Here is a 21,905-nt window from a genome sequence, read left to right as displayed (position 1 = left end):
AATTGTTCTGATAGAAAGAAAACAATTTTCAGTAATAACTGACTAATAAGTGTATTTTCCCACGTTATCGCTGTATACTATTGTATCCACTGCAAATAATCATGCAGCCTGCTGTGTGTCCCTGAATCAGGAGTTGCTGGAGGGGCAGGAGCAGGGTTAGGAACAGGAGGACTAGGAGTGGGAGGAGGAGTGGGAGGAGTACCAGGAGCTGGACAATACTATGCTGCTGCCAAAGCTGCTAAATACGGTCGGTGAAAATTGAGCATTAAAACACACAAATGCAAATGAACTCATTAGATAGGAAGGACACAGTTTGTAGTCATTATACGTGTATTTTCTAACTTAATCTAATACCATAAATTGTCATATTTTATTAACTGCCAATGAATCATGCAACCTGCTGTGTTTCCCTGGATTAGGAGTTGCAGGAGGTGCAGGAGGTGCAGGAGCAGGATTAGGAACAGGAGGACTAGGAGTGGGAGGAGTGGGAGGAGTACCAGGAGGTGGACAATACTCTGCTGCCGCCAAAGCTGCCAAATACGGTGCAATGAATAAGCACACAGGCAGAAATATGACACATTAATCGATAGAATAAACTAAATCTGATAGGAGTTGTACAATGTTCAATAATTACAAATATATTTTCTGTCATTTTGTGGGTTTTTTTTTTATTTGATTTTATTCATCCATTTATCAACTGCATATTTGTACTCATTTCCTTGTGTTTAAAGTGATTTGGACAGATGTGGAACAGTTTAAATGTACTGTGCAAATAATCCTACTCGCTCATGTTCCTTTAATCAGGTGTTATAGGAGGAGCAGGATTAGGAACTGGAGGAGTACCTGGTGGTGTTCCCGGAGGGTTTGGGACTAAAGGTACTGCGTGTGCATGTGCTTGAAAGACAGGGAAACATTATTATCAATTCATGTCACTACTATTTATTTTGGTAATAAGTTACAGGTTAGTTAATCTGTTAAAACATAATAGTTAATGAAACAATTTCAGTTACTTCATCAAAGTAATGTAACTCGATACAATTGATTAATTTTTGATTACTTGTCTAACAAATGTTTTAAACAGAAAACTATCACTTGAAACATCAGTAATGAATTCAAATATTTGTGCCATGTGAGAGTGCAACTTTTTTTCCCTCCATAACTCGATTTTAGTCATCATCATTTTCATCTGGGAGACAACGTTTTCCAAAAGCTGTTTGTGTTGTGATTTAGTAGATAATAATAATAATAATAATAATAATAATAATAATAATAATAATAATAATAATAATAGCATCAATTTGCGTCCCACCTGTGTGCCTCTCGCAGGAGGCGTGACCGGAGTAGGACAAGGTGTACCAGGAGCGACTCCACATACAGCTGTCAGTGGAGGTTCAAATGGTTCTGCTGTACCAGGTAAAACTTACAGTACAGTTCATTTTCTTAGATGTGTCTTTTTTTTTTTATGCGTCGCGAGTGATCTTTTATTGCTTTTACAGGTCTTTCTGCAACTCCTCAACCAGGTACAGTGAAACATCAACTCTGCATTTCCTCGGACATTTACCTGCCTTGCTATTTCCATTATCACACTTTTACCTGGGGTTGAATAACACATCGCCTTTACATTTTCTTCACCCATTTGCTGCCCACAAGACTTAACATGTTGTTTGTATTGCCAGTGCTATCAGCTATTGACCACCTCTAGCTTACAGCCTCCCAGTTGTGGCAGAATCAAGATCCACTTTACAGCTTCTGCCTGCCTGTCCTGGCCTCTCTCACTCTGCATCTGTTTAAAGCACTGTGGATGAAACTGGAACCTGTTGTCTTTTTGGCAGGGTCCACACCTATTGCCGCAAATGGCACGACCCCAGAGGTCCCACAGCCGAGTAAGACTTGCTGTTTGCCTGAAGCCATTTTTAACCATAAAAAGAAATATGTAACATTTATTTTACGAGGGGCAATCAGACGGTTCCAACCGTGACGTGAAGGAAGCGTCGGGAAGCTAAAAACCTTTGTGTGTACGTCTTCCAAGTTATGTCTCGATGAAATTCAGCCCCTCAGTGTGCAGTTACGATTTCAACAGCGATCTGAAACTTAAACAGGGAACGCACATCAAATTGATATAACTTGGAATACTTACCCACAAACGTCAAACTGGAGCTTCCCCCTGCTTACTGCACATCACAGTGCCGCGCTTTGTTTCCGTGCAACAGGCGCCGTCACAAAATGTTTTGATTGCCCGATCGTATGTTTGCTGTTGTTGCAAATTGTAGTTGAGTTGCATGTATTTGCTTCTCTGATGTAGTATGAGTCAGTCTACTGGGTATTTGTGAATGTGATTGTTTCTACCCAAAGAGACAATCGCCTCATTCACTGCCTCCGTATTTATCATCTTAATGACTACAGACTTAAATCACCGTCTGTTATTCAGATGTAAGCCATAAAGTAGCTTTACCCCCATTTTATTTTTTGTCCATTCTTAATTTTCTAATTTGCTTGAGCTACTATATTTAAAACTGTTTGTCTGAATCTACATCTGTTTAATTTTGCAGTATGGGAATATCATTATAAATCATATGAACATAAATTACAGCAGGAGACTTACATTTTTGGATTTTTATACACAGTTATTCATCTTCTCAAATACTGTTTGGAAAGATGCAGACAAAAGCATCGGGTATGAATTATTGTAGTATTCTGCTTCATTTTGGGACTGTATAGACCGGTATTATTCAATTGCTTCTTTCAGGACTACATGTGCTCTATCTACTAAGTTAATTTGGTCATTCTTCCACCAGCATTATGTGCTCTGTCAAATGCAAGAACATATCCATAAAACATCTGAGCCTCAGACATGATCTTTGAGGCTTCATGTAGTGCTGAAAGAGAAATTGAGTTTACCTGTCTGGTGCCCCCCGATTAATTCAATCAGCCATGGTGGCAGTTTTCTCTTTTTCTCAACAGTACTCACCTTGCGCGCTCCTTTCCTTTTTTCTAACAGCTCACTGCGCCTGATAAATTCATTTAATGAATATCATACCAATAATTTAATATATTCATTCTGAAGTCATTCCACGGGTAGTGACTGATTGACCCTCGAGTGTCATCTTCCCACTTCTGATTGCTCTTTGAATTACAGCTTGAATGCTTGCACTGATATTTTGACTTTAGTTTGAGTTTATCAGTGGGTTTTTTTTTCATATGCTGTAGAATACTACCTTGCTTTAGGTTGTTGTTGTGTGTGCCTGAAGTTGACACACAATTTTCTCTTTATATTAAAATGAATTTTATATCCTGCTCTTTGTAATTCCCGTTCTTACATTCCAACATGTAATAAATTAATGTGGTGTTAATGTGTAATTTAATCAGTAATGCAAACGTTTTATTATTATTATTTTAATGCAACCAATCTAAACAGACTAACTTTTTTTTTTTTCCTTCTTTTTTTTTTTTTTTACACTTGATACTCGAGGTGAACCTGTGAGAACAGGCGGTACGTGCAAAAATACATCCATGTTTTAGCAGTTACTTCATTTATTTCTGTCTGAACCTGTTTTAATGTGTTTTTAATTCCTGACTCTTTTGACAGTTGCTGGTGGAATTATTCAGCCTAGTGGTAAGTAGCACATATAACACTGTTAATTCTTGTTATTAATGAATATATACGGCTGTGTAGCTTAACAGTCATACTTTTTTTTTTTTAATCACAGCTGGAACAAGTGTTGGTAAATATGATTCTCTCATATTAAGATATACCCAAAAAATATTCAACAGTCTCATTATTTTTATAGGCTTGTTCTCAGATATTAGACGTGACAAAACTTTCCCTTGTATATTTCTGTCAAAGGTGGAGTTGCAGCACCCTCTGGCGGTAAGAACAGTTAACTTTTTCTTTTGCAAGTGGATTCATTATCTTCCACTAATAAATGCGCAAAATTCAAACGGATTCGCGAGCAATGTTGTTTTGTTTTGTCTAACCTTTACTTAGTCGCTTAAAATACTTTATGCTCGATGTTAACTGATGTAACCTTTGCTTGTGTTTCTTTAGTTGGTACGATAGGCCATGGGCAACATGGTAAGTGTACACTGTCTGTTTTCATCTGTGCTCATTAATAATACTCAAAATGTGGTGCCTTTGCTGAACACGTTAAGTGCCTGAATTGAGAATAAGAAAGTAAAAGATTTTACACAGGAGATCCACTGAAAGTTTAAATTGTCCCGGTTTCTTTGCTGTGTTTTGGTCTTTCTGTTCATTTATATTATTTTGTGAACAGATTTTGCATTTTGGACTGTTCGATGGTTCATGCATTACTTTCTTCTCTTCTTTAGTTGCAACTGGAGTCCAACAACCTGGAGGTGGGCCAACATTTAGACCTTTATTGTTTTTTGTCAGCCCTCAATCTACTGTATTGTTTTGAATATGAAACTTCTGCTTCACATCCATCTGACCACATGGTGGAGACAAACTCAAGTACAGCAGCTATGTTTTTTTGGTCCCTGCTGCAGTCTCTCACTATAATAATGTTGTTTTCAGGTGTTGGTGCTGGCGCAGGTGCCAAAGCACCTAAACCATTTGTACCAGGTAAAAATTAAACATCTAATATTATCTCAGATTCTCTTGCTTGTGGTCCACAACGCATCATTTTCTAAGCTGGTCTTGCTCAATCTATTGCCACAAAACTGACATTTGATGAGTTGTAAATATAGGCACTGAACATTATTGTAAAAATAAACTTTCATAATGTTTGTAAATCTGTAGCAGAAAACTTACAAGTTCCCCATAAAACACTGTTATCAGTGTTATTAAATTTGTAAATGTATTTTTTTTTTATCTAATAATGTATATAATATATGATTATGCTCACAGCATCTTAACTCTGTCGAGCCTCGTCCTTTAAGAATCAAAACAACCAAATGATGTTATCAATACACTTTTTATGATCCCCATACATTGTTATAGATCCTTCTGTCACACACAAGCTGTACTTATCTTAGCATGCACATTCTGTCCAGACAGTTATTGACTCAACTTGAATCAATAAAACCACCAGTTTGTGTATAAGGAAAAGCTGCATCAGGCCTTTCTTAGCCCAATTATCACTCCCATAGGCTGAGAAGTCATCAGTTTGGTGCATCTGCAAGTTTGCAATTTTAGGGTACTTTTGCTATTCTGCACTTTTTTTAATGGTGTATTGAGACATGAGATAAAGTTTCCAGTGTTTTTTCAACTAACATCGTCAAATATCAACATAAATCTTATTGTCCCTGAGAGGGAGATTTGTTCGACCACATGAGCATCCATACAAGATAATACAATATAAAAACAAAATAAAAAACTGCTCCTCTGTAGTTAAAACGACAGTACTTTAAATAAATTCATTTCATAAGTGGAATCAGACAATAGACTGTCTTTGTGCCTCTACTTTTTTAATTATTCATCTCAGTTTTTGCTGTGATAAAATGTTTTACACATTACAATTCAATGGACTGGTGGCTGAATTTAATAACTGGTATGTTATTGAAAGAAAGCTGACCTGATAGTAAAATGTAGCTGAAGAGGATAAAACCAGCACAGACATGCATGGAGACTTTTATTCCTCATTGTATAGAAGTGTTGTATTTAAAACACCGTGACCCCCACAGGCGCTGGCGGGTTTGGATATCCCTACGGTGGAGGTTATGGAGGTCAGTTTCCTGTATTTTCTGTTCAACATTTAAAGATTTTGGTTTCACTGCAGTAAGTGTGACTTCCATCGTTCCTATGCTTTAGTACCTTACGGTGCAGGTACTGGACCTGGAGCTGGAACTGGAGCCGCGGCACTGCCCGGGGCGAAGCCTCTCAATCCTCCAGGTACGTTTGTGCTACTCTGCTTTAAACAAACCACTTCCTCCAAAGTTGAACCAAATGGGGATTTCTTCTGGTGTATTTATGTTCTTGGGGATGTTTTTACGTCTTTGCATGCGTAGGCTCGTACGTGATTGTGCTGTGCTTTTATTTTTGTAGCTGTGGGTGGAGCAGGAGGCGGAGCAGGAATTCCACTGGTAGCTGGAGGTTATCAAGGTCAGAACTAACCTGCATTTCTGTGCATGTGTGTGTGTGTGTGTGTGTGTGAAACTACACATTTCTTTTGTGAACCAAATCATCACTAACTAATTGAAAAACAAGTATAAATACTGCTTATCCCTCTTCAAGATTAAACTTTTTTGGGGGGGATCCTTCACATTGGATGAGCCACTCCCTGACACAAACTGTAGGAGTTGAGCTGACCTTCCAGACAATAATGCTACTTTTCTCTGTCATCATGATTCAGGGGGATACAGTCCATATCAGCATGGTTATAGACAGGGTATGTATGAAAGTAGAGTAGTCTGACAGCACTAATACGCAATGTTCCCCTAACTTAAAAAAAAAAAAAAAAAAAAAAAAAAAAAAAAATCGTTCTGCCCACTGCTCAAATTGACAGTTGGTCAGGAGATGCCATCACATCATGCTTCCTGTGCAGGAAATTGCTGATAAGTTTCTGCACCAGGCAAAGTGTATCAGGCACAAGAAGCTGCTTTGATGAAGGAAATCAACTGGTGTTTAAATGGAGCCGCTATTATCCGTCTTTCTTTCTCTGGTTTACAATCCTGTGCGGGACACCTGTATGCATACTGTAGGCTCTGTCACCTCATGTAAACCAGACCTTTCCCTGTTGTGGCAGGTGGTTTTCCATATCCCTCTGGAGTTGGACTGGGAGGTGCTGGTGGTGGAGCCAAACCACCCAAACCAGGTAGTGTAACAGGCTTGTTACTGTTACAGCACATGTGTTGTGAACCTGAGTCCTTTTTTTTCTGTCTTTTTCAGCTGTGAGTAAAAGTAGCTCTAATAATAGTGGTGTGTGTAGCTTATGGCCACTTGGGAGGTGAGATCTTGGCACACAATGTACATAAAGACCCAGTTTTTCAACTCACAGAATATGTGCTCACAGGTCGGATATTCAATCTTTACGTAACAGTTTCCTGAAGAAAATAAAACAGCTGAAATTCAATGTATTACAGAATCTATCATCGAATTAGAACCATCCTTTTAATATTTTGTTTGTTTTTAATTGATAAGTTCAAAGGAAATGTGTATTTGTTGGAGGTAATTAACCGTGGCAGCATGAAATCTAAATATTTTACCAAAACCTCTGCAAATTCTAGCTTCACCAAAGGCAGTAATCCCTGCAGTGTTTCTGTACCGTTAGGAGTTTGTAAATGGAGCAAGTCAACATCACAACATTTCCCACAGGAGCCTGATTACCGTTAGTGGGGCTGTGTCGAACATCACTGGGATTGTTTGAAGATAACAAACCCCTGAAGAGTCCTGCCCTGAAATAGAAAAACTGCCACGGGAAGTTCGGATGAGATTGTTTCTGTGGCTTCACCCGAGCGACATGACACTGTAGGGAGTGAAGTGACAATACTGTTGCCATAGAGACATAAAACTTGTAATTAGTCACACTTAGTGTATATCACAAGAACAGAGATTTCCTCATGATGGTTTATTGGCTTTTGATTCAAACAGGCTACGGCAATCTTGGAGGTGGCGGTGGATATCAGCCAGGTGAGGATCACAGCATGCCTCTCCATATTTTCTGCTCAGTCTCCACCGATGCCTTTTGGAATTTTTTTAATCTAAAAAAGGTGTTTTATAATGGTGCATATTTTAGTTCATCCGTCCACAACATAATTTACATTTCGCTGTGTGGCTTTGGGTCCGGCCTTCCATCCTCTTCCTCCGCCTACCACTGATGGATGAACGTAATCACACAGCAGCAGCCGACTGTGCGGCCTCCTCTCACTTCCTCACAGATACTCTATGGGCTTGTCATAACAACTCATGGCCCCATAATGTCCAGAGACATGTCCGCCTGTGTGAAAAGCTGCCACAGATGGTTTAATAACGTTCATTCACCAGCACCATGTTTCCAGCAGGAAGGTTTGCCAAATTGAGAATTATATAATGAAGGAAAATGAGGTCAAGTTGTCTCTGTAAAGTTGTTACTGGATTATTCTGTCATAATTTACATCATGATATTTAGTGCAACTTGATCTATGGACAACAGTGATGCTATTGCCAGTTTACACACTTATGACACGTGTGATTTATTGATTTTTCTATCAATTAATTCCTGAAGTCTCCATTCTTAAATTTACAGGTGCGGTTCCAGTGGCTCCGGGTTACAGAGGAGGATACCCCCAACAGTACTACCAAGGTACAATGACTGACATCACTGTTTGTAACATACTGTGTATTTGTGTGGGTGATAAACAGTTTGGTGTAGAGATCTTTTAGGGGCTCTAGCCGTGCCATTAATCAGTGGAGACCCCCCAACACGCAACAAAATAGAGCCATTTATCTTTAGAAGGTGGATGCAAAGGGAGAAGACAGTAGTAGGATGGAGTGTGTGTGTGTGTGTGTGTGTGTGTGTGTGTGTGTGTGTGTGTGTGTGTGTGTGTGCGCGCGCGTGTGTGTGTCAGAAGTGGAGATCTGTATCTTGCAACAAAAAAAAATTAGGTTTTCATCTCAGTACAGCAGATTAAATGGATTCACTTTAATTAATTCACAGTACATTCATATTTTAATAAAACATAAGCCCATGTCAGTTGGCTTGTATCCAAACCTGCTTCCACAGACAAGGATTTAGTGACGCGATGACTCTGTAACTTGTCGTCCTTGTTTCTGGATCAGGAAGCGGATTAATGGCGAACTGCTACCAGCCAGGTAACATTAGCTGAACGAAGGACAGGAAGGACAAACTGACGCGTCGCCTCCACTTTAGAGCACAAAGCAAAGGAGAGGGGAACTGCTGCAGACTGACAGGGCGTTTCACCTTCCTCAGCTTACTAACATTCTTCTCATCCAATCAATGATGAGGAAACCACATCTGGAAAGCAATAGTTGTAGGATGGCTCATCGGATTATGTAGTCCCTCTCTCCTTCCCTTTGTGCCGGCCACTCTCACCTAAACACAACTCCAGCTTCTGCACACTTTGCAGGTTTCCATGTAACACGTATTATTATCATTTTTCTAGTTAACGTACAATAGAGAGATCTTCTGTATCATCCTGTCCAACTTCAACATATCTCTCATTAAACTTGAAAAGTCTTTATTTTTATTTTTTTCTGGTAATACGATTTGTTCATGAATTTACATAAGATTCTGCTTTTCTGACCCATTTACTGAAGAAACACTTCATTCACTGGATTTGTTGAAATCAAATTCATTTTAGGGCTTTTCAATTTTAACTTAAAATCATTTTATTCCTCACACCCACCTTGTTAACACACACAGGAGGCTGATTTCTTTATCCCTGGATTACTTTAGATATTGCTGCAAATTAAAATGGCAGATTTTATTTATTGTAATCTTTTTGCAAAACAAATCTGAAGACAATGAGGCTGAGCAGTCGGTCACAACTCCCTTTATAAACATTTCTACAGTTGAAATGGAAAAATCCATAAACACCTCTATCTACAAATCTTTAATTAAGATTGTGTGTCTGTGTCTTTTACATGCAGACAGCAAAACTCTGCTCAATTCATTGAGAGCTTTTCTGGACGAGACAGCTCAGCACCAGATTTAAGTGCCTCCCACGTTCTCTAATGTCCACTGTTTTATTCTTACCACATCCTGTCCGGGAAAAATACATCAACCCCTGTGACCGACCCGAAGTGGTTTCATTTTAGCGTTAGTCTGCTGCCACCAACTCATCTGTCATTTATATTTGTCTTTCATGTCGTCTAGGTGGATATGTGCCAGCCCCACTGACTCCTCAACAAGGTACCAAACACCTACATTTCTTCACGCATCCAAAAAAAACCACCACATTTATGAAGGCACTGTTTAGTGAGCAAGTGTCGGCTGAACCTCGACTCATTTTCCAGTTAGCGTCTTATTAATTCTGCGGCTTGGCAGAGGACGTCAACATGTCTGATTGTTGGAACGGTGTGTGCTTGTCTGTGCAGATGATGCAGCACCACCAGAGGATTTCAGATATTGTAACTTGATTGGTTTGATCTTTCACGGCACCTGCATGGTTTTTTTTTTTCTGTCATGAGGTGTGCTGTTGCCTCCCAGCAGGAAGGCCCTGATGGTTCAAACCTGCCCTTCAGGCCCTGATAGTTTAAACTTGGAAGATTTTTTTTTTGTCAAAAATTAAAAAATGTACTCGGTAACTGTCAGCAGTGAAAATGATAAACTATGGTCTGATCATAAATATTTACATCGTATGGCAGCCCTTGACTTTACATCTTATTTAAGTCACAACTGACACTCAGCACCGCTGTCTGAAATAAATGGTTGCCACATCTTGACAAATTTATTAGGTCGACTGCAAGCTGAATTTAATCTTCTTAGATTTTAAGAAAATTGATGTATGTCTGATCCAGCATTTAAAGTAGGGAGGAGCAGATTGTGTCCAGTTAATTCATCTTCTGGCTAACAGTGAATCAGAGGCCCAACAATGCAGCTGTGTTTTAAAGAGACCAAACCGTGCGGTTATAAACCTAGTTGTTTGTTTGTTTATGTTGTTTTGCAGCTAAAGCAGCGAAGTATGGTCCACTGCAGGGCTTCCTGGGTGGTGCAGGAGGAGGAGGAGTGTACAGAGGTAAAAGATCCATCACACACACAATCACATCTCACACAGGGAGTTTGAGCTTATAAATTACACCGAATCTGGTTGCTGCAGCAGAACATTGTTCAGATCATTTGTGGGGTGAAGTTGTGCAGTCCTAAAGCAGCCGTGTGTAGGATTTAGTGGCATCTAGTGGTGAGGTCACAGATTGCAACCAACTGAACAGCCCTCACCTCATCCTTCCTTCCATGTAAGAGGACCTGCTCCCTGTGGAGAGATGATGGGCTCGTTGTAAGCTAAAAAAAAACAAACTCCATTTTACACCAATGAAAACAAAGCTTTGACTATTATATTTCCTATCTGCCAATAGAGCCCTCTAAATTCTACATAGTGGTCCTTTAATGCTGTTTGATACGTTCTGCTGAGCAGAGACTGAACTGTTGTCGTGACGGTGTTTCCTGCAGGTGGCGCTGCAGGATGCCTGGGCAAATACTGTGGGAGGAAGAAGTAGAGGATCTCTTTGAGATCCAGTGACCTCAAGAAACCATGGTGCTACTGCATGTTCGAGAATGTACATTTTACCTGCAAACCCCGTGAGACAACCTGTAAAGATGTTTGTACTTGACTTCAGCACCTGTTTTTATACAAAAACCCACCGACCCAGAATTTAGTTCTGATGTGACGTATGTTATTGATAGTGCCTTTAATCTGTGTGTTCAGCTTAATCAGCTTTAAACTGCACCAGCCTACTTCAAAATACTGTGTGTGTGTGTGTGTGTGTGTGTGTGTGTGTGTGTGTGTGTATGTGTTGTTCGGGCTCATGATTGTACTGTTGTGCGATAGACTGTCTGAACCACCGTGTGACCTACGAATGATTTCCCCTTTCGGTTTTTAATCCTAACACGAGGTGATCTGTCTGAGCTGGCTGCGCTGAGCTGAGCTCGTCACCTCTCCGACGTGTCACAGAGGTCGGGTTGGTCGAAGCGCGTCCAAAAACTCGTGAAATCTGGCCAATCTCAGCGTCGTTCTCTGGTTCCCCGTTTTCTCTGCAGCTATTTTTAGGCCTGCTGGGTATGAAGCAGCGGGAAGCGGGGCTCCGACCAACCCATCTGCTCTCTGCTGATTCTAGTTGCTGCGCAGTGCAGTTTTCTCAGCATTTTTAACTTCGCCAAACATTTTCTGCTCTTTAATGCTGAAGACAATCAAGGAGTGTTTCATTCTGTTTCAATGAGAGCACAGGGCTGCCTTTTAGTTTAGAGTAGATTAAAACATCCATCAGATACTTGTGGCATGAACAGCGTGTGTTTACGAGTGTTGATGTGTCTCTGTCCTGATGTCTCGGACAGATGGAGCGCTTTACTCTGCTTTGAATGTTTAGTCTCATTTACATTTATGTAACTTATCATTATATGATTATCCACGATTTTTGCACCTGCTTTGACTCATAGCTTTATTGTTATCAGGAACGTGTGGAGATAAAACAAGGACAATCCTTTGCTTTGCATTTATTCACTGTTATTAGTTGTAATACAGATCAATACTTTGTTTAACGGGAGAGTCTGTGTGTTTATGAGGCATCTAATCCCGTTTACTTTATTTACTTGAGCCGCTTTTAAAAGGCTTTACTGACCAAAGGTTAATGAGCGCTGTTGCTAAGCGACCCCATCTCTCTGTGTAACTGTACTGTATTTTGTACTAATTTGATGTTAGCTGGCTTCAGTTCACCTCTCGGTGCTATGTAAGAACTGTCTGTGAGCCTCGCTGGGTCGGACCTGGTCTTTTGTGGCGTGGGATACTCTTCATCTTTATTTAAAACTGTTTTTATAAGGAGGAACAGTGTGGTTTTGCACTTTTTTTATTTCCACGACACACATGTGACTTGTTCCAGGATACCCCGGCATTTTAATAGCTTCAACCAATAACAAAATAAAGTGTGTTTAAAGAACTTGTGTCTTCCTCTGTGTTACTTCTCTTAGTTCATTAAACACCAGCAGCAGCAGCAGCAGCAGTTCGTCCTGATAGTTGGTCAAACCCATCTGACCGGGGTGTCCTGCTGGATCAGGTCTACGTAGCAACAGTATCCTGAGGTCAAGTTGCTGCTGGGGTCCTTTGTTGCAGCTCAGTTCTAGTTTTTCCCCCACTGAACCAGAGACCATCAGATGTAGTGTATTTTAAAATCTGGTATGTGTTTGAGTTCTTCCCTGTAATAAAAACCAACCTCAGATTAAGAGCAGACATTCAGCCAGAGTCTCCGCGGTGACTCTGAAGTCTGTTCTTGTTGTGCCAGCTGGAAATAATGAACTCATGCTGCTGTTCTCTGAGGGTCTCCTGGGAGAACAGCTGACCCGCGGTCCCCATCCTGTAAATGTAGCTTACACTGTGGTTCCATCAGCAGAGGCTTTCGTCCTCATAATGTCCCACTTCAGAAATACCACAGTGTCAGCGTAGACCTGCAATATAAAGCTGTACTACACAGTACTTTTCAACTTCAGACTCATTTGGATTCATCACAGGAATATTTAGCCTCAGTCTGACCAGATCCTTTCACTGCGTTGCATTTAAATGCTGATTTCAAATGATTAATTACACTTAAGCTGATTTAATGGTTTTAAAACTGATATCAATTTCAGCTGCTTTAACCATTAAAACTATCTATTCTTCTTCTTTTTTTTTTTTAAAGCACTCCTCTGTTTTCAGTGAATTCACTTCAACTAACACTTCTACTTCCTGTTTGCTTCAGCTCCTCTCAGTTCAACAGCATGTTAAATATTGTAGCTGTTTCGTGATAATTCATCTGTTTCCTGCTGGAGAATGGATCAATACTTGTAGATATTTCCTAGTTCCTGTGGTGCTGTTTGCTGCACTGTCTTCCTCCTGACGCCTCCTCTTCCTCCTCCTCCTCCTCCTCCTCTTGTTTAAAAAAAAAAAAAAAAAAAAAAAAAAAAAAAAGATGCATTAATTACCCATGGCATGTTCCTGGTTGGCCAGCCTGAGTCTCCCTCTCTCCGGATCGGCAGCTTCATTGGTCGGCGGCTCTCTTGAATGAAGCGCCGCAGAACCGCGCAGGCAGCAGGCAGGAGGAAACTGAGTGCGCCGCCGCAGGGAGCGACCGGAGTGACACACAGCTACACGACCACCGGGCGGGCTGCGGTGGTGGTCGGACACCGGTTATCTGTCGACCAGAGGCGGCTGGCTCTCTCCCGGAGCTCGGTGTCGGAGCGTGAATGAGGTTGATGCTGCTGTGCTGCACCTGGAAGGACGAACGCATGGGAGAGGAGGAAGGTAAGGAGCTGCGGGGCGGGAGACGCAGAGACAGCGGCGCATCCTGTGCTGCTCAAAACGCAGAGGACCCCCCCCCACCTAAAGAGTCAGGGAACGTACTGCTCTTCATTTAATGTGGCACTTTGGGCGACGTTCACTGAACAGACACCGGTGTGCCATCGGCCTATCTGCAGGGAGCGTCAGGCTGCAGGTCCATATTGTGCTGCGACTGAAGCCATGTTTTCTCCGGGTTGATGCACCCATCGTGTTTGTATGCAGTGTTCAACCCTCAGGCCATCCACACTCTCGTCGTGTGCAAACAGTCCCCCCGTCATAACCCAACATCCTCTGCGTCCAAACAGGTCGTTGAATCAGGTCTTCATGCTTTAGGATTTGTGATTAATACAAAATGAATACACCACTTTCTAAGAACCAGAATCATGTTGAAGGCTTGAACTCAAATGATCAACATATTACTGCAGACAGTTTCCTGATATTGAGCTGCTGCCTCTTTCACACCTAATAATATATCTACCATTTATGTGTGATGGGTATGGATTTAATATTGGGAATCAATAGGTGACAACTCCTTCACGTCATTAGAATGTAATAAGCTTGTTTTTTATAAGTGAACATGATAATGATGATGATAGAAAATGTCATTTGGCTTTAGAACAGGTTTTGTGTTACACTTTATGGATTGTTGTGGATATCTGGTTGGATGTGTTGTCACTGTGTGTATTCTTAGTGCACAGTTTATGAGATAAGATACACTGTGAGTGTGTGATTATCAAGTAGTTGTTAGTCGGGTCCACTGAACTGAACAATAGAGCTTTTATCTGCTGCCCCGCTTTGCATTGCAGAGTGTTTAGCTCATCTGGAAGAGGAGCTGTTAGAAGTATCGGAGATAAATGAGTTCAGACGGGCGGGGCACGTGTCCCTGCACCTGTACAGGTGGTACAGTGTGTGTGGAAGAATGCAGGTGTGTTTCTGTTTGCCCTCAATGTCCTCTCCGGGGTCAAAAAAAAAAGACACAGAAATGTCCCATAGTAACAATAAGGGGTATCAAATGGATTGATAAAGAGGTGAGGTAAGAGCAGGGCACAGGCATCAGCACAAACCGGGCCTGCCTCTTGGCCGATCCGATCCGTGAAGCTACAACAGCAGGGCTGCTCACTCGGGCACTACAGAAACGAGCCGATCACATGAAACCTTCAGCCAGAACAGTTTTCAAATCACCGGATGGTCGGTTAATTACGGCAGCAGCGTCGTTTTATCAATACACTGGCACCAGGCAGGATCCAGATGTTCTGCTGCTGCAGATGTTGTACAGATCTTTGACCTCATCTGTGTTCAGGTCCGCTTGTTTATGGCTGTTTTGCATCCGAGCGATTATGGCACACGCGCGTACATGTTGCCGAGTGCGTTCACAAGGTTTTTTTGTTTCTTTTTTTTTTTTTGTTTATGTGGCTGTTTGGTGTTTTTCCCCTTCCGGGGAGTCATCTGTGTTACGATGCCCCACTTATTTGTCGGTAATACTTTGTCATAGCAGCCTGAATTATGATTCCTTCACTAGTTTGAGTCTAAAAGACAGTTGTGATGTTGAAATACTGCCTTCAGTGTGCCACTGTTGCTCTGAAGTGACACCGTGTCTTTTAAGTGACGGTTGTGATTTTCCTCTTTGAGTGCGTTGCAGGTTCAGTTCGTTCGGCTCTTGACATTTTGAAGCTTTGTTTGAGGTGCAGGAGCAGCGATGAGTGAAGAGTGATGCAGGAGGGAAGCAAGCATCTGCATCGTCTTATTCTCTGCAAACAGAAGCAGGATCGTCATGGATGGCATGCATTTTAACTGGTTGCCATGTTTATGTTTGTTGTGACTTTGCCTGTCGCCTCTTCCTGCTCAGGGTGTGTTGTCAGTCAAGTGAAGTGCAGCCACATAAATCTGCACAGTGTGCAGCCTCACGTCTGCTGTTTACTGCTGCCTCGGCCTTTGCAGTGAATGAGAACTCGCTGCGGCTTTCTACTTTGATGCATTTCAGAATAAATTGTCCCAACTCTGCCAGATTGCTTTGTCCTGAAATACTAATCATAATGAACATTTTCCTCATTGGAGAACCGGACGAGGAATCTGTGATCTGCAGCTTATAACATCCACCCCATGGAAACAACTGTTATCAGGGAAGTCGAAGGACAAGATGTCTCTATTTTTGTAATTCACTTCAGTTATTCTAATATTTGTATTGATTTGTGCTGTGTAAATAATAAAGTTAAAAAAAAATTATAACGTGTACAAGCTGAACTTACAGATGTTGCAGCCTGATACAAAAAAAACAAGATGTGTAATATCCGAGAGTCTATTCGCTGTTTCTGTGCTGCTATTAATCAGATCAGTTAAGCCCAGAAATAATTTGTTCCAGCTTCAAAGCTATTAAATCCTAATAATTGCGACTTTTCTTCCTCGATTTTGCTGATTTTCAGTTTCAACTGTCCTCACCGAATGGCAACAACATTGTTCAATATTATTCTTAATTGGAGCCAAGAAGCCAGTTGTCTATAAATATTATGATTTAATAATAAACACCGCAGACTTTCCATGAAAAAGTGTGATGCAACACACCGTCAGTTTCAACTCTGCTGAGTAATAGACTGAGAGCTGCATGTTGGATATCTGCTGCGGCCCGATTGTAAACCAGCGCAGGTGATTTGCATAGAAAGAGAGATAAGGGGCACAGATAACAAGTCACACACACACACACACACACACACACACACACACACACACACACACACACACACACGATTGTAACAACTGTTATTGATTTCATGTGTAATATACTATAAATGTTGGACATTTGTACTTCCTTTGACTTCTGTGTCTCCTGCCGTTGCAGCTGGAGGAAGTTTGCCCGTGTGTGCGGGCTGCAAGCAGAGGATCTACGATGAGCAGTACCTCCAGGCCCTCAACAGTGACTGGCACACCGTCTGCTTCAGGTACACTTCGACACAAACTGACTGCACACCAGCCTCAACGCGAAAACCCCCGACTTCACCCCTGCACACGTCTTTGAACCCGCCGTCACCAAATGTTCGGCCTCGTGGGGAAAACGGAAGTATATTGTGCCGATGTAAATGAGAATTGGTTCTCAATTGATATTACCTGGTTAAATAAAGGTCAAAAAAAAAAAGCTCAATGCTCCGCTGGGTTCATCAGCGAGTTGCTGTTTTGTTGGCTGTTTGCTGGATTTATGGAGCTTTTTCTTTGAAAACATCAACCTGCTGCGACTGAAAATGACTCTCTGCAGTAAAGTTATGACAGACAGCAAAAACAACGACTGCCACATTGTTTTCATCTTGTCATTTTATACATTATTACCATAAAAATACAACTTAAAGTGACTTTAAAGGGAGGCAAAGGAGTGAGTCTTCTTGCTGAATCGATGAATTTTGAGCAGAAACAAATTTGTCAGTGAAGTGATTCGTTTTGTTTTTTTTGACAGAAATGTAATCAGCGAGTCGTGCTGTTCGTCCTTTGTTGCGTTTCATTCCCCATCTGAGAAAGATGCTGTCATGTTGACGTGGCTTCCTTAGTTCGAGATATCGGTGTTAAAATGCCAACAGAAACATTAATGTTGATGTATTCACTGACTGAGAAACTCAACCAGCCAGAATGTGTGTTCTGACTCGGACAAAGCGTCTGCTGTGTTGAGCTCTGGTATCAAACCTGAAGGTGTTTCCACCGTCTGTGTGTTCGAGGACACAGAAGAAGGCAGGTTTGTGTTTCAGAAGTAGATTCTGGTGAATTGCTCTGCAGCATGTTGCGTGTGGGCAGAGAGGCTGCGTGTGTCTCTGTGGAAAAAAAAAAAAAATCTATTAGCGTCTTTGGATTTTAACGAGTATCGAGTTCTCAACATTTCAGCACCTGAATATACGATGTTGGAGCCTCTTTTTTTTTTTCACAACGCAGCTCCTGTTCTGAGCGACACACTTTCTTTGACAAAATGATCTTCCAGAAGAGTCGACTAGAGAGGAAACGTTTCTATTTTTAAATCACATCAGCTTGACTGTCCTGCAGGGAGCGGGTTCCATTACGTTGAATTTGCCAGACTTTAACCAAACTAATCGAGTGTCTCCGGTTGCTTTTCGCCTTCCCTGGAAGTGTCTTATATGTGCAGCTCTTAGTTTGTTAGTGACTTTCTACGCTGCATGTTGTGTTGAAGTTCGGGCGTCACTAAATCTTCGGATCAGTAAAGTCCCCTCTGGTCGTATGCGTCACACGAAGCTCTGAAGCACGTGACTAACGTCGAGACTCACAGATGGTCGAGTCGCACCGATGGCCGTCGATTGTTTCAGCGCGGCAGACTGCGTTCTTCAATTTGTGGCAGCAGCTGGGAGGCACAGCGTCATCTTTAGGTCAATGTTGGAGCCTTTGACAGTATGGGAAGTGCAAACAATCAATCAGACAGTTTTATGGGAGAATTTCCCTTTATTCAATGAAACTATGAATCTGTATTCATATCTCGCCTTCGATAGAGGAGATTTCTCTCGCGCTCGGTTTAGCATCACATTAGCGCCCGCGTTGTTAACAAATGTGCCATGTGTGCGACTATGAGCTCGTCGGGCGTTAAACGAAACGCGGTCAGCTGCATGTCAGGACTTCGGTCCAGATTAACACTCTCTCTCTTTAATACTCCAGTGAGGAGGCCGCACAGCTGGCTTTCAAAGGGAATAGAGGAAGACACTTTGTTGAGACACGCTGATTTAGTGTTACGCCAAAGGCACACCTATGAATAATAAGGAGGTTAATTAGCATCTATTTGAATCTGTTTCATCTGTGAGGTTGAAATCGTCTCGCTCTGTGAAGCAGTTTGTTGGATGAAAGGTGCTATTTACATAAAACTGAGTTAAGTGTAAAAAAAAAATATGTTGTTGTTGTTTGCTGCCACTAGATGTTACAGAAGAGCCACATTTCACTGAAAGCACCTTCAGTATTTTTATAGACTCTTGTATATTTTTGTGAAATGCTGCAGTTAAAACATTTTATTTTTATTTTTTTTTTTTACTCCTGACAGTCTGCTCTTCTTTGATGTATTAAATGTTTATCTGCTTTGTTCGCCTCACTCGGTTCATCTGAGCTGGTCGGCCCGCGGTGTGTAAAACTCCCCGCTCAGTGTGTCATTAATGATTTCCCCCGGCCGGATGTCTGAATGGGACATCGGAGGAGGGTATCTGGGCACAGAGCAAAGTCCATAATGGTTTCGTGGTGTGTGTGTGTGTGTGTGTGTGTGTGTGTGTGTGTGTGTGTGTGTGTGTGTGTGTGTGTGTGTGTGTGTGTGTGTGTGTGTTTGATGAATACTGATAGGGAGTTACATCTTGACTGCCTCAGTGTGGATGACGATCTGCAGCAGGTCCCATTTCACCTGTTTTTATTTGCACATTTTAGGCTTTCAAAGTAAAAGCACTGCTTTGCATTTCTTTGTGACGTAGCCATCGTTGGGTGTGATGTGCAGTCCACAGTCTGGTGTCACTGATTCAGACCTGAGCCGGCTCCATCACACTCCTCTGAGGCGTCAGATATCAGCCTCTCTCTGCTCCCCATGTGGTCACACGACACATATCTAAACTGTTGAAGGGATAGGAGCGAGGCCGTGTGAGGAGATCGGTCTGTAAATCACTTCTTCAGGGAGAGCAGGACTGTTCTAGTGAAAGAGGAATTCAAGATGGCTTCATTTGTTAGACTGGTGGGACAGAAGTGGAACAGACTTGAAGACCCAGATACAACAGGGTTCACGACTTCAGTGGAAGGAAGTCGAGCAGAGAGGAGGGGAGGTGGGAAGGGGGGTAAGGGTGTAAAAGGAAAGTGCCCAGAGAGGGTTTTTTTTGGAGACTGTCGGGGGTCCTCTCTTGGGTGAAGGAAAAATAAAACCCTCAGAAAAAGAAGCAGAGATCCAGGCTTCGTGGGAAAAAAGCTCTCGCTGGGAACTGTTTTTCTCCTTTCTGTTTGTCCCAAAGCTAAACTGCAAAACTCCAGAGAGTTCATCAGGAGTGCAACCGTAACAGTTACTCATCGGCAGGAATCAGTTTTTCATCGATCTGGTGCATCTCTTCATGACGAGACTGCAGCAACGGCTTTTCCATCCAATCAGATGCATTGATTGTAATGTATTTGTTTGTCTTTTGAAATGGGCCTCTGATCCCTTCTGGCCTGTTGAATAATCCAGCCATGATGGTAATTTACCAGAAGTATGAAAAGGAGTACATGGATCGTATGTGCTTAGGTTTTGCCATCGTTTTGGTCAGTTATGAATGTATTATTCTACCCTCAGGGATGAGATCTGGGAACACAGTCAGTCCGATGATGAAACACCTTTTAAACTAAACTCTACATCAGCCGGATGTTTTTTGGGTGAGAAAAAGATGGCGATCAACAAAATAAAACCAAAAATACAACTTCCATCGCAGTTTACAGACTGACTTCCTGCCTGAACCTTATATAACCTTTGACCCCATGACCTCACTTCACTTAATTTTAGTTTAAACTTTCAAACACACTGGTTTAGTCATTTGGTGAACTGTAAACCATGATTGTGTTTGTGAGTTCTTGTGTTCGCCTCATCATCTGCATCCGTCTGCTGTTATTCTCTTAAATTAAGTCAAAAATCTTAGTTGGTGTCACCTTGTGCTCCAATAAACACTAGAAACAACGAACAAAACTGGATTTAACCATCTTTTTCTGGTATTTTGTTCGTGTCTTCCCTCTCTCTGCCCCACCTGCTTCAATACATTTTTTTCAGTTTTTTTTTCTCATTTAATGCTCCACTCAGTTCAGGTTACACTGTTGAGCATATCGCAGTGCTTCATTATTTTCTATTATTTAGTCCTTTATTATATATGAAAAGGCCGTGAAGACCCTCCAGATGCTTCTCTCGTGGAGGAGCTCCTGGCTGAGTTTCATTGCCTTCCCGGTGGATTTGAGGAGATTAAGTTAAAGTAGCTCCTGACATTAACACCTGCACAGTACGTCCTTGTGAAAGGACTCTGGAGTCAGCCTCTTAGTGCCTCATGGGAACGAGGACTAAAGATTTCCACTCTTGTGTTTATTGGCATTTTGTTTGATCCTTTCGGTTTCATGGTTTTTGTCCTCTTATTTCAGGTAGTTTCCAGTAACGATGACTAATTCTCGTGTTCATTTTTCTGAAGCTACGTTAACATTAAAACTGCTTTAGAAATGTGAATTTAAGAGACTAAAGCTGCTGTATTTTGTACAGTGGTGCTGCAGTGTCTCTGCAGTGCGCTGTAGCCCTGTCCTCCTCCCAATAAAACGCTGTCTGCTCGACAGTCACTGCCCCAACAGTTGCCCCAAAGGACGACAAAGGTTTCTGCTTATTTAGCACTTTGGCAAACAACCTGTTTTTTTTTTTCCCCTCCAGTGTAACGTGCGCGTAGAAAAATGTGCTTTCTCATCAGTGTTTTACTGAATGTTGGTGGTGTTCAGACTATCGTGTTTTCCGTAGTCAACAACCAGCATGCAGCTGCTCTGAAAAGACGTGAGGTAAAACAGACGAGGCTCCCTTTACTGAAGGACGAGCTGGCGTTACGCCTGCAGCTCCGCTGTGCTGGAGGACACACTCGGGTCTCCGTCTGTCCTTCTGCACCCTGACTCACCTCTGCAGGACAAACATCCGCAGAAACGGCTCACTTCTTCTGCTTTAAAAAAAATAGTGTGTTCACAGGGCAGGCGTGATCGTTCGTTGGTGCAGTCTGGTCCGTGCGACTTGGTGATACAGTGAGGTTGAGTCAGATGCAGGCAGACAGGGCTGCAGTGACTCAGCTGTTTCCACCTGCAGATGAACTCTGCCTGGTAACAGAAGCTGCAGCACACGTGGAGGCAGCCGTGGACGATTCATGTGCCTACGGAGCCAAATGAGAAAATACATCTTGATGCACTGAGCTTGTTACAGCGTCGGCGTGATGTTCAGTGACATTAATGAGGCGAGACAAAGAGCATTGTGCACGTCAAACAAACACAACGAAAGATATGTAATAAAC

At 41.9% G+C, this 21,905-nt stretch overlaps 2 protein-coding genes across 8 annotated transcripts in view; both read left to right on the top strand.

Moving 5' to 3' along the window:
- The window catches only part of elna (elastin a), a 47,168-nt gene extending 34,630 nt beyond the window's left edge, over positions 1-12,538 (top strand). For 4 of the 7 annotated variants that reach the window (XM_069148013.1, XM_069148017.1, XM_069148018.1 and 1 more), the window contains 24 exons: positions 131-247; positions 420-542; positions 805-876; positions 1,327-1,413; positions 1,497-1,520; positions 1,833-1,883; positions 3,470-3,490; positions 3,587-3,613; positions 3,708-3,722; positions 3,845-3,868; positions 4,046-4,072; positions 4,327-4,353; positions 4,532-4,579; positions 5,641-5,682; positions 5,768-5,848; positions 6,002-6,058; positions 6,309-6,344; positions 6,702-6,770; positions 7,547-7,585; positions 8,181-8,237; positions 8,714-8,746; positions 9,771-9,806; positions 10,564-10,632; positions 11,064-12,538. In XM_069148013.1, coding sequence (XP_069004114.1) covers positions 131-247; positions 420-542; positions 805-876; positions 1,327-1,413; positions 1,497-1,520; positions 1,833-1,883; positions 3,470-3,490; positions 3,587-3,613; positions 3,708-3,722; positions 3,845-3,868; positions 4,046-4,072; positions 4,327-4,353; positions 4,532-4,579; positions 5,641-5,682; positions 5,768-5,848; positions 6,002-6,058; positions 6,309-6,344; positions 6,702-6,770; positions 7,547-7,585; positions 8,181-8,237; positions 8,714-8,746; positions 9,771-9,806; positions 10,564-10,632; positions 11,064-11,110 — 1,229 coding nt within the window. In that variant the 3' untranslated portion in view covers positions 11,111-12,538. The remainder of the gene's footprint in view (positions 1-130; positions 248-419; positions 543-804; positions 877-1,326; positions 1,414-1,496; positions 1,521-1,832; positions 1,884-3,469; positions 3,491-3,586; positions 3,614-3,707; positions 3,723-3,844; positions 3,869-4,045; positions 4,073-4,326; positions 4,354-4,531; positions 4,580-5,640; positions 5,683-5,767; positions 5,849-6,001; positions 6,059-6,308; positions 6,345-6,701; positions 6,771-7,546; positions 7,586-8,180; positions 8,238-8,713; positions 8,747-9,770; positions 9,807-10,563; positions 10,633-11,063) is intronic. The other 3 variants (XM_069148016.1, XM_069148015.1, XM_069148014.1) reach the window with 3 other exon arrangements.
- Positions 12,539-13,648: 1,110 nt separating this feature from the next.
- Positions 13,649-21,905, top strand: part of limk1a (LIM domain kinase 1a) — a 48,586-nt gene continuing 40,329 nt past the window's right edge. The window contains exons 1-2 of the mRNA XM_069148009.1: positions 13,649-13,881; positions 16,751-16,850. Of these exons, the coding sequence (XP_069004110.1) occupies positions 13,824-13,881; positions 16,751-16,850 (158 nt within the window). The 5' untranslated portion in view covers positions 13,649-13,823. The remainder of the gene's footprint in view (positions 13,882-16,750; positions 16,851-21,905) is intronic.

This window comes from Embiotoca jacksoni, unplaced genomic scaffold (genome assembly GCF_022577435.1).
Source record: "Embiotoca jacksoni isolate LCO1_2020_lvr unplaced genomic scaffold, fEmbJac1.0.p SCAF_14, whole genome shotgun sequence".
NCBI lineage: Eukaryota > Metazoa > Chordata > Actinopteri > Embiotocidae > Embiotoca > Embiotoca jacksoni.
This window is presented reverse-complemented; position numbering and strand designations above follow the sequence as displayed.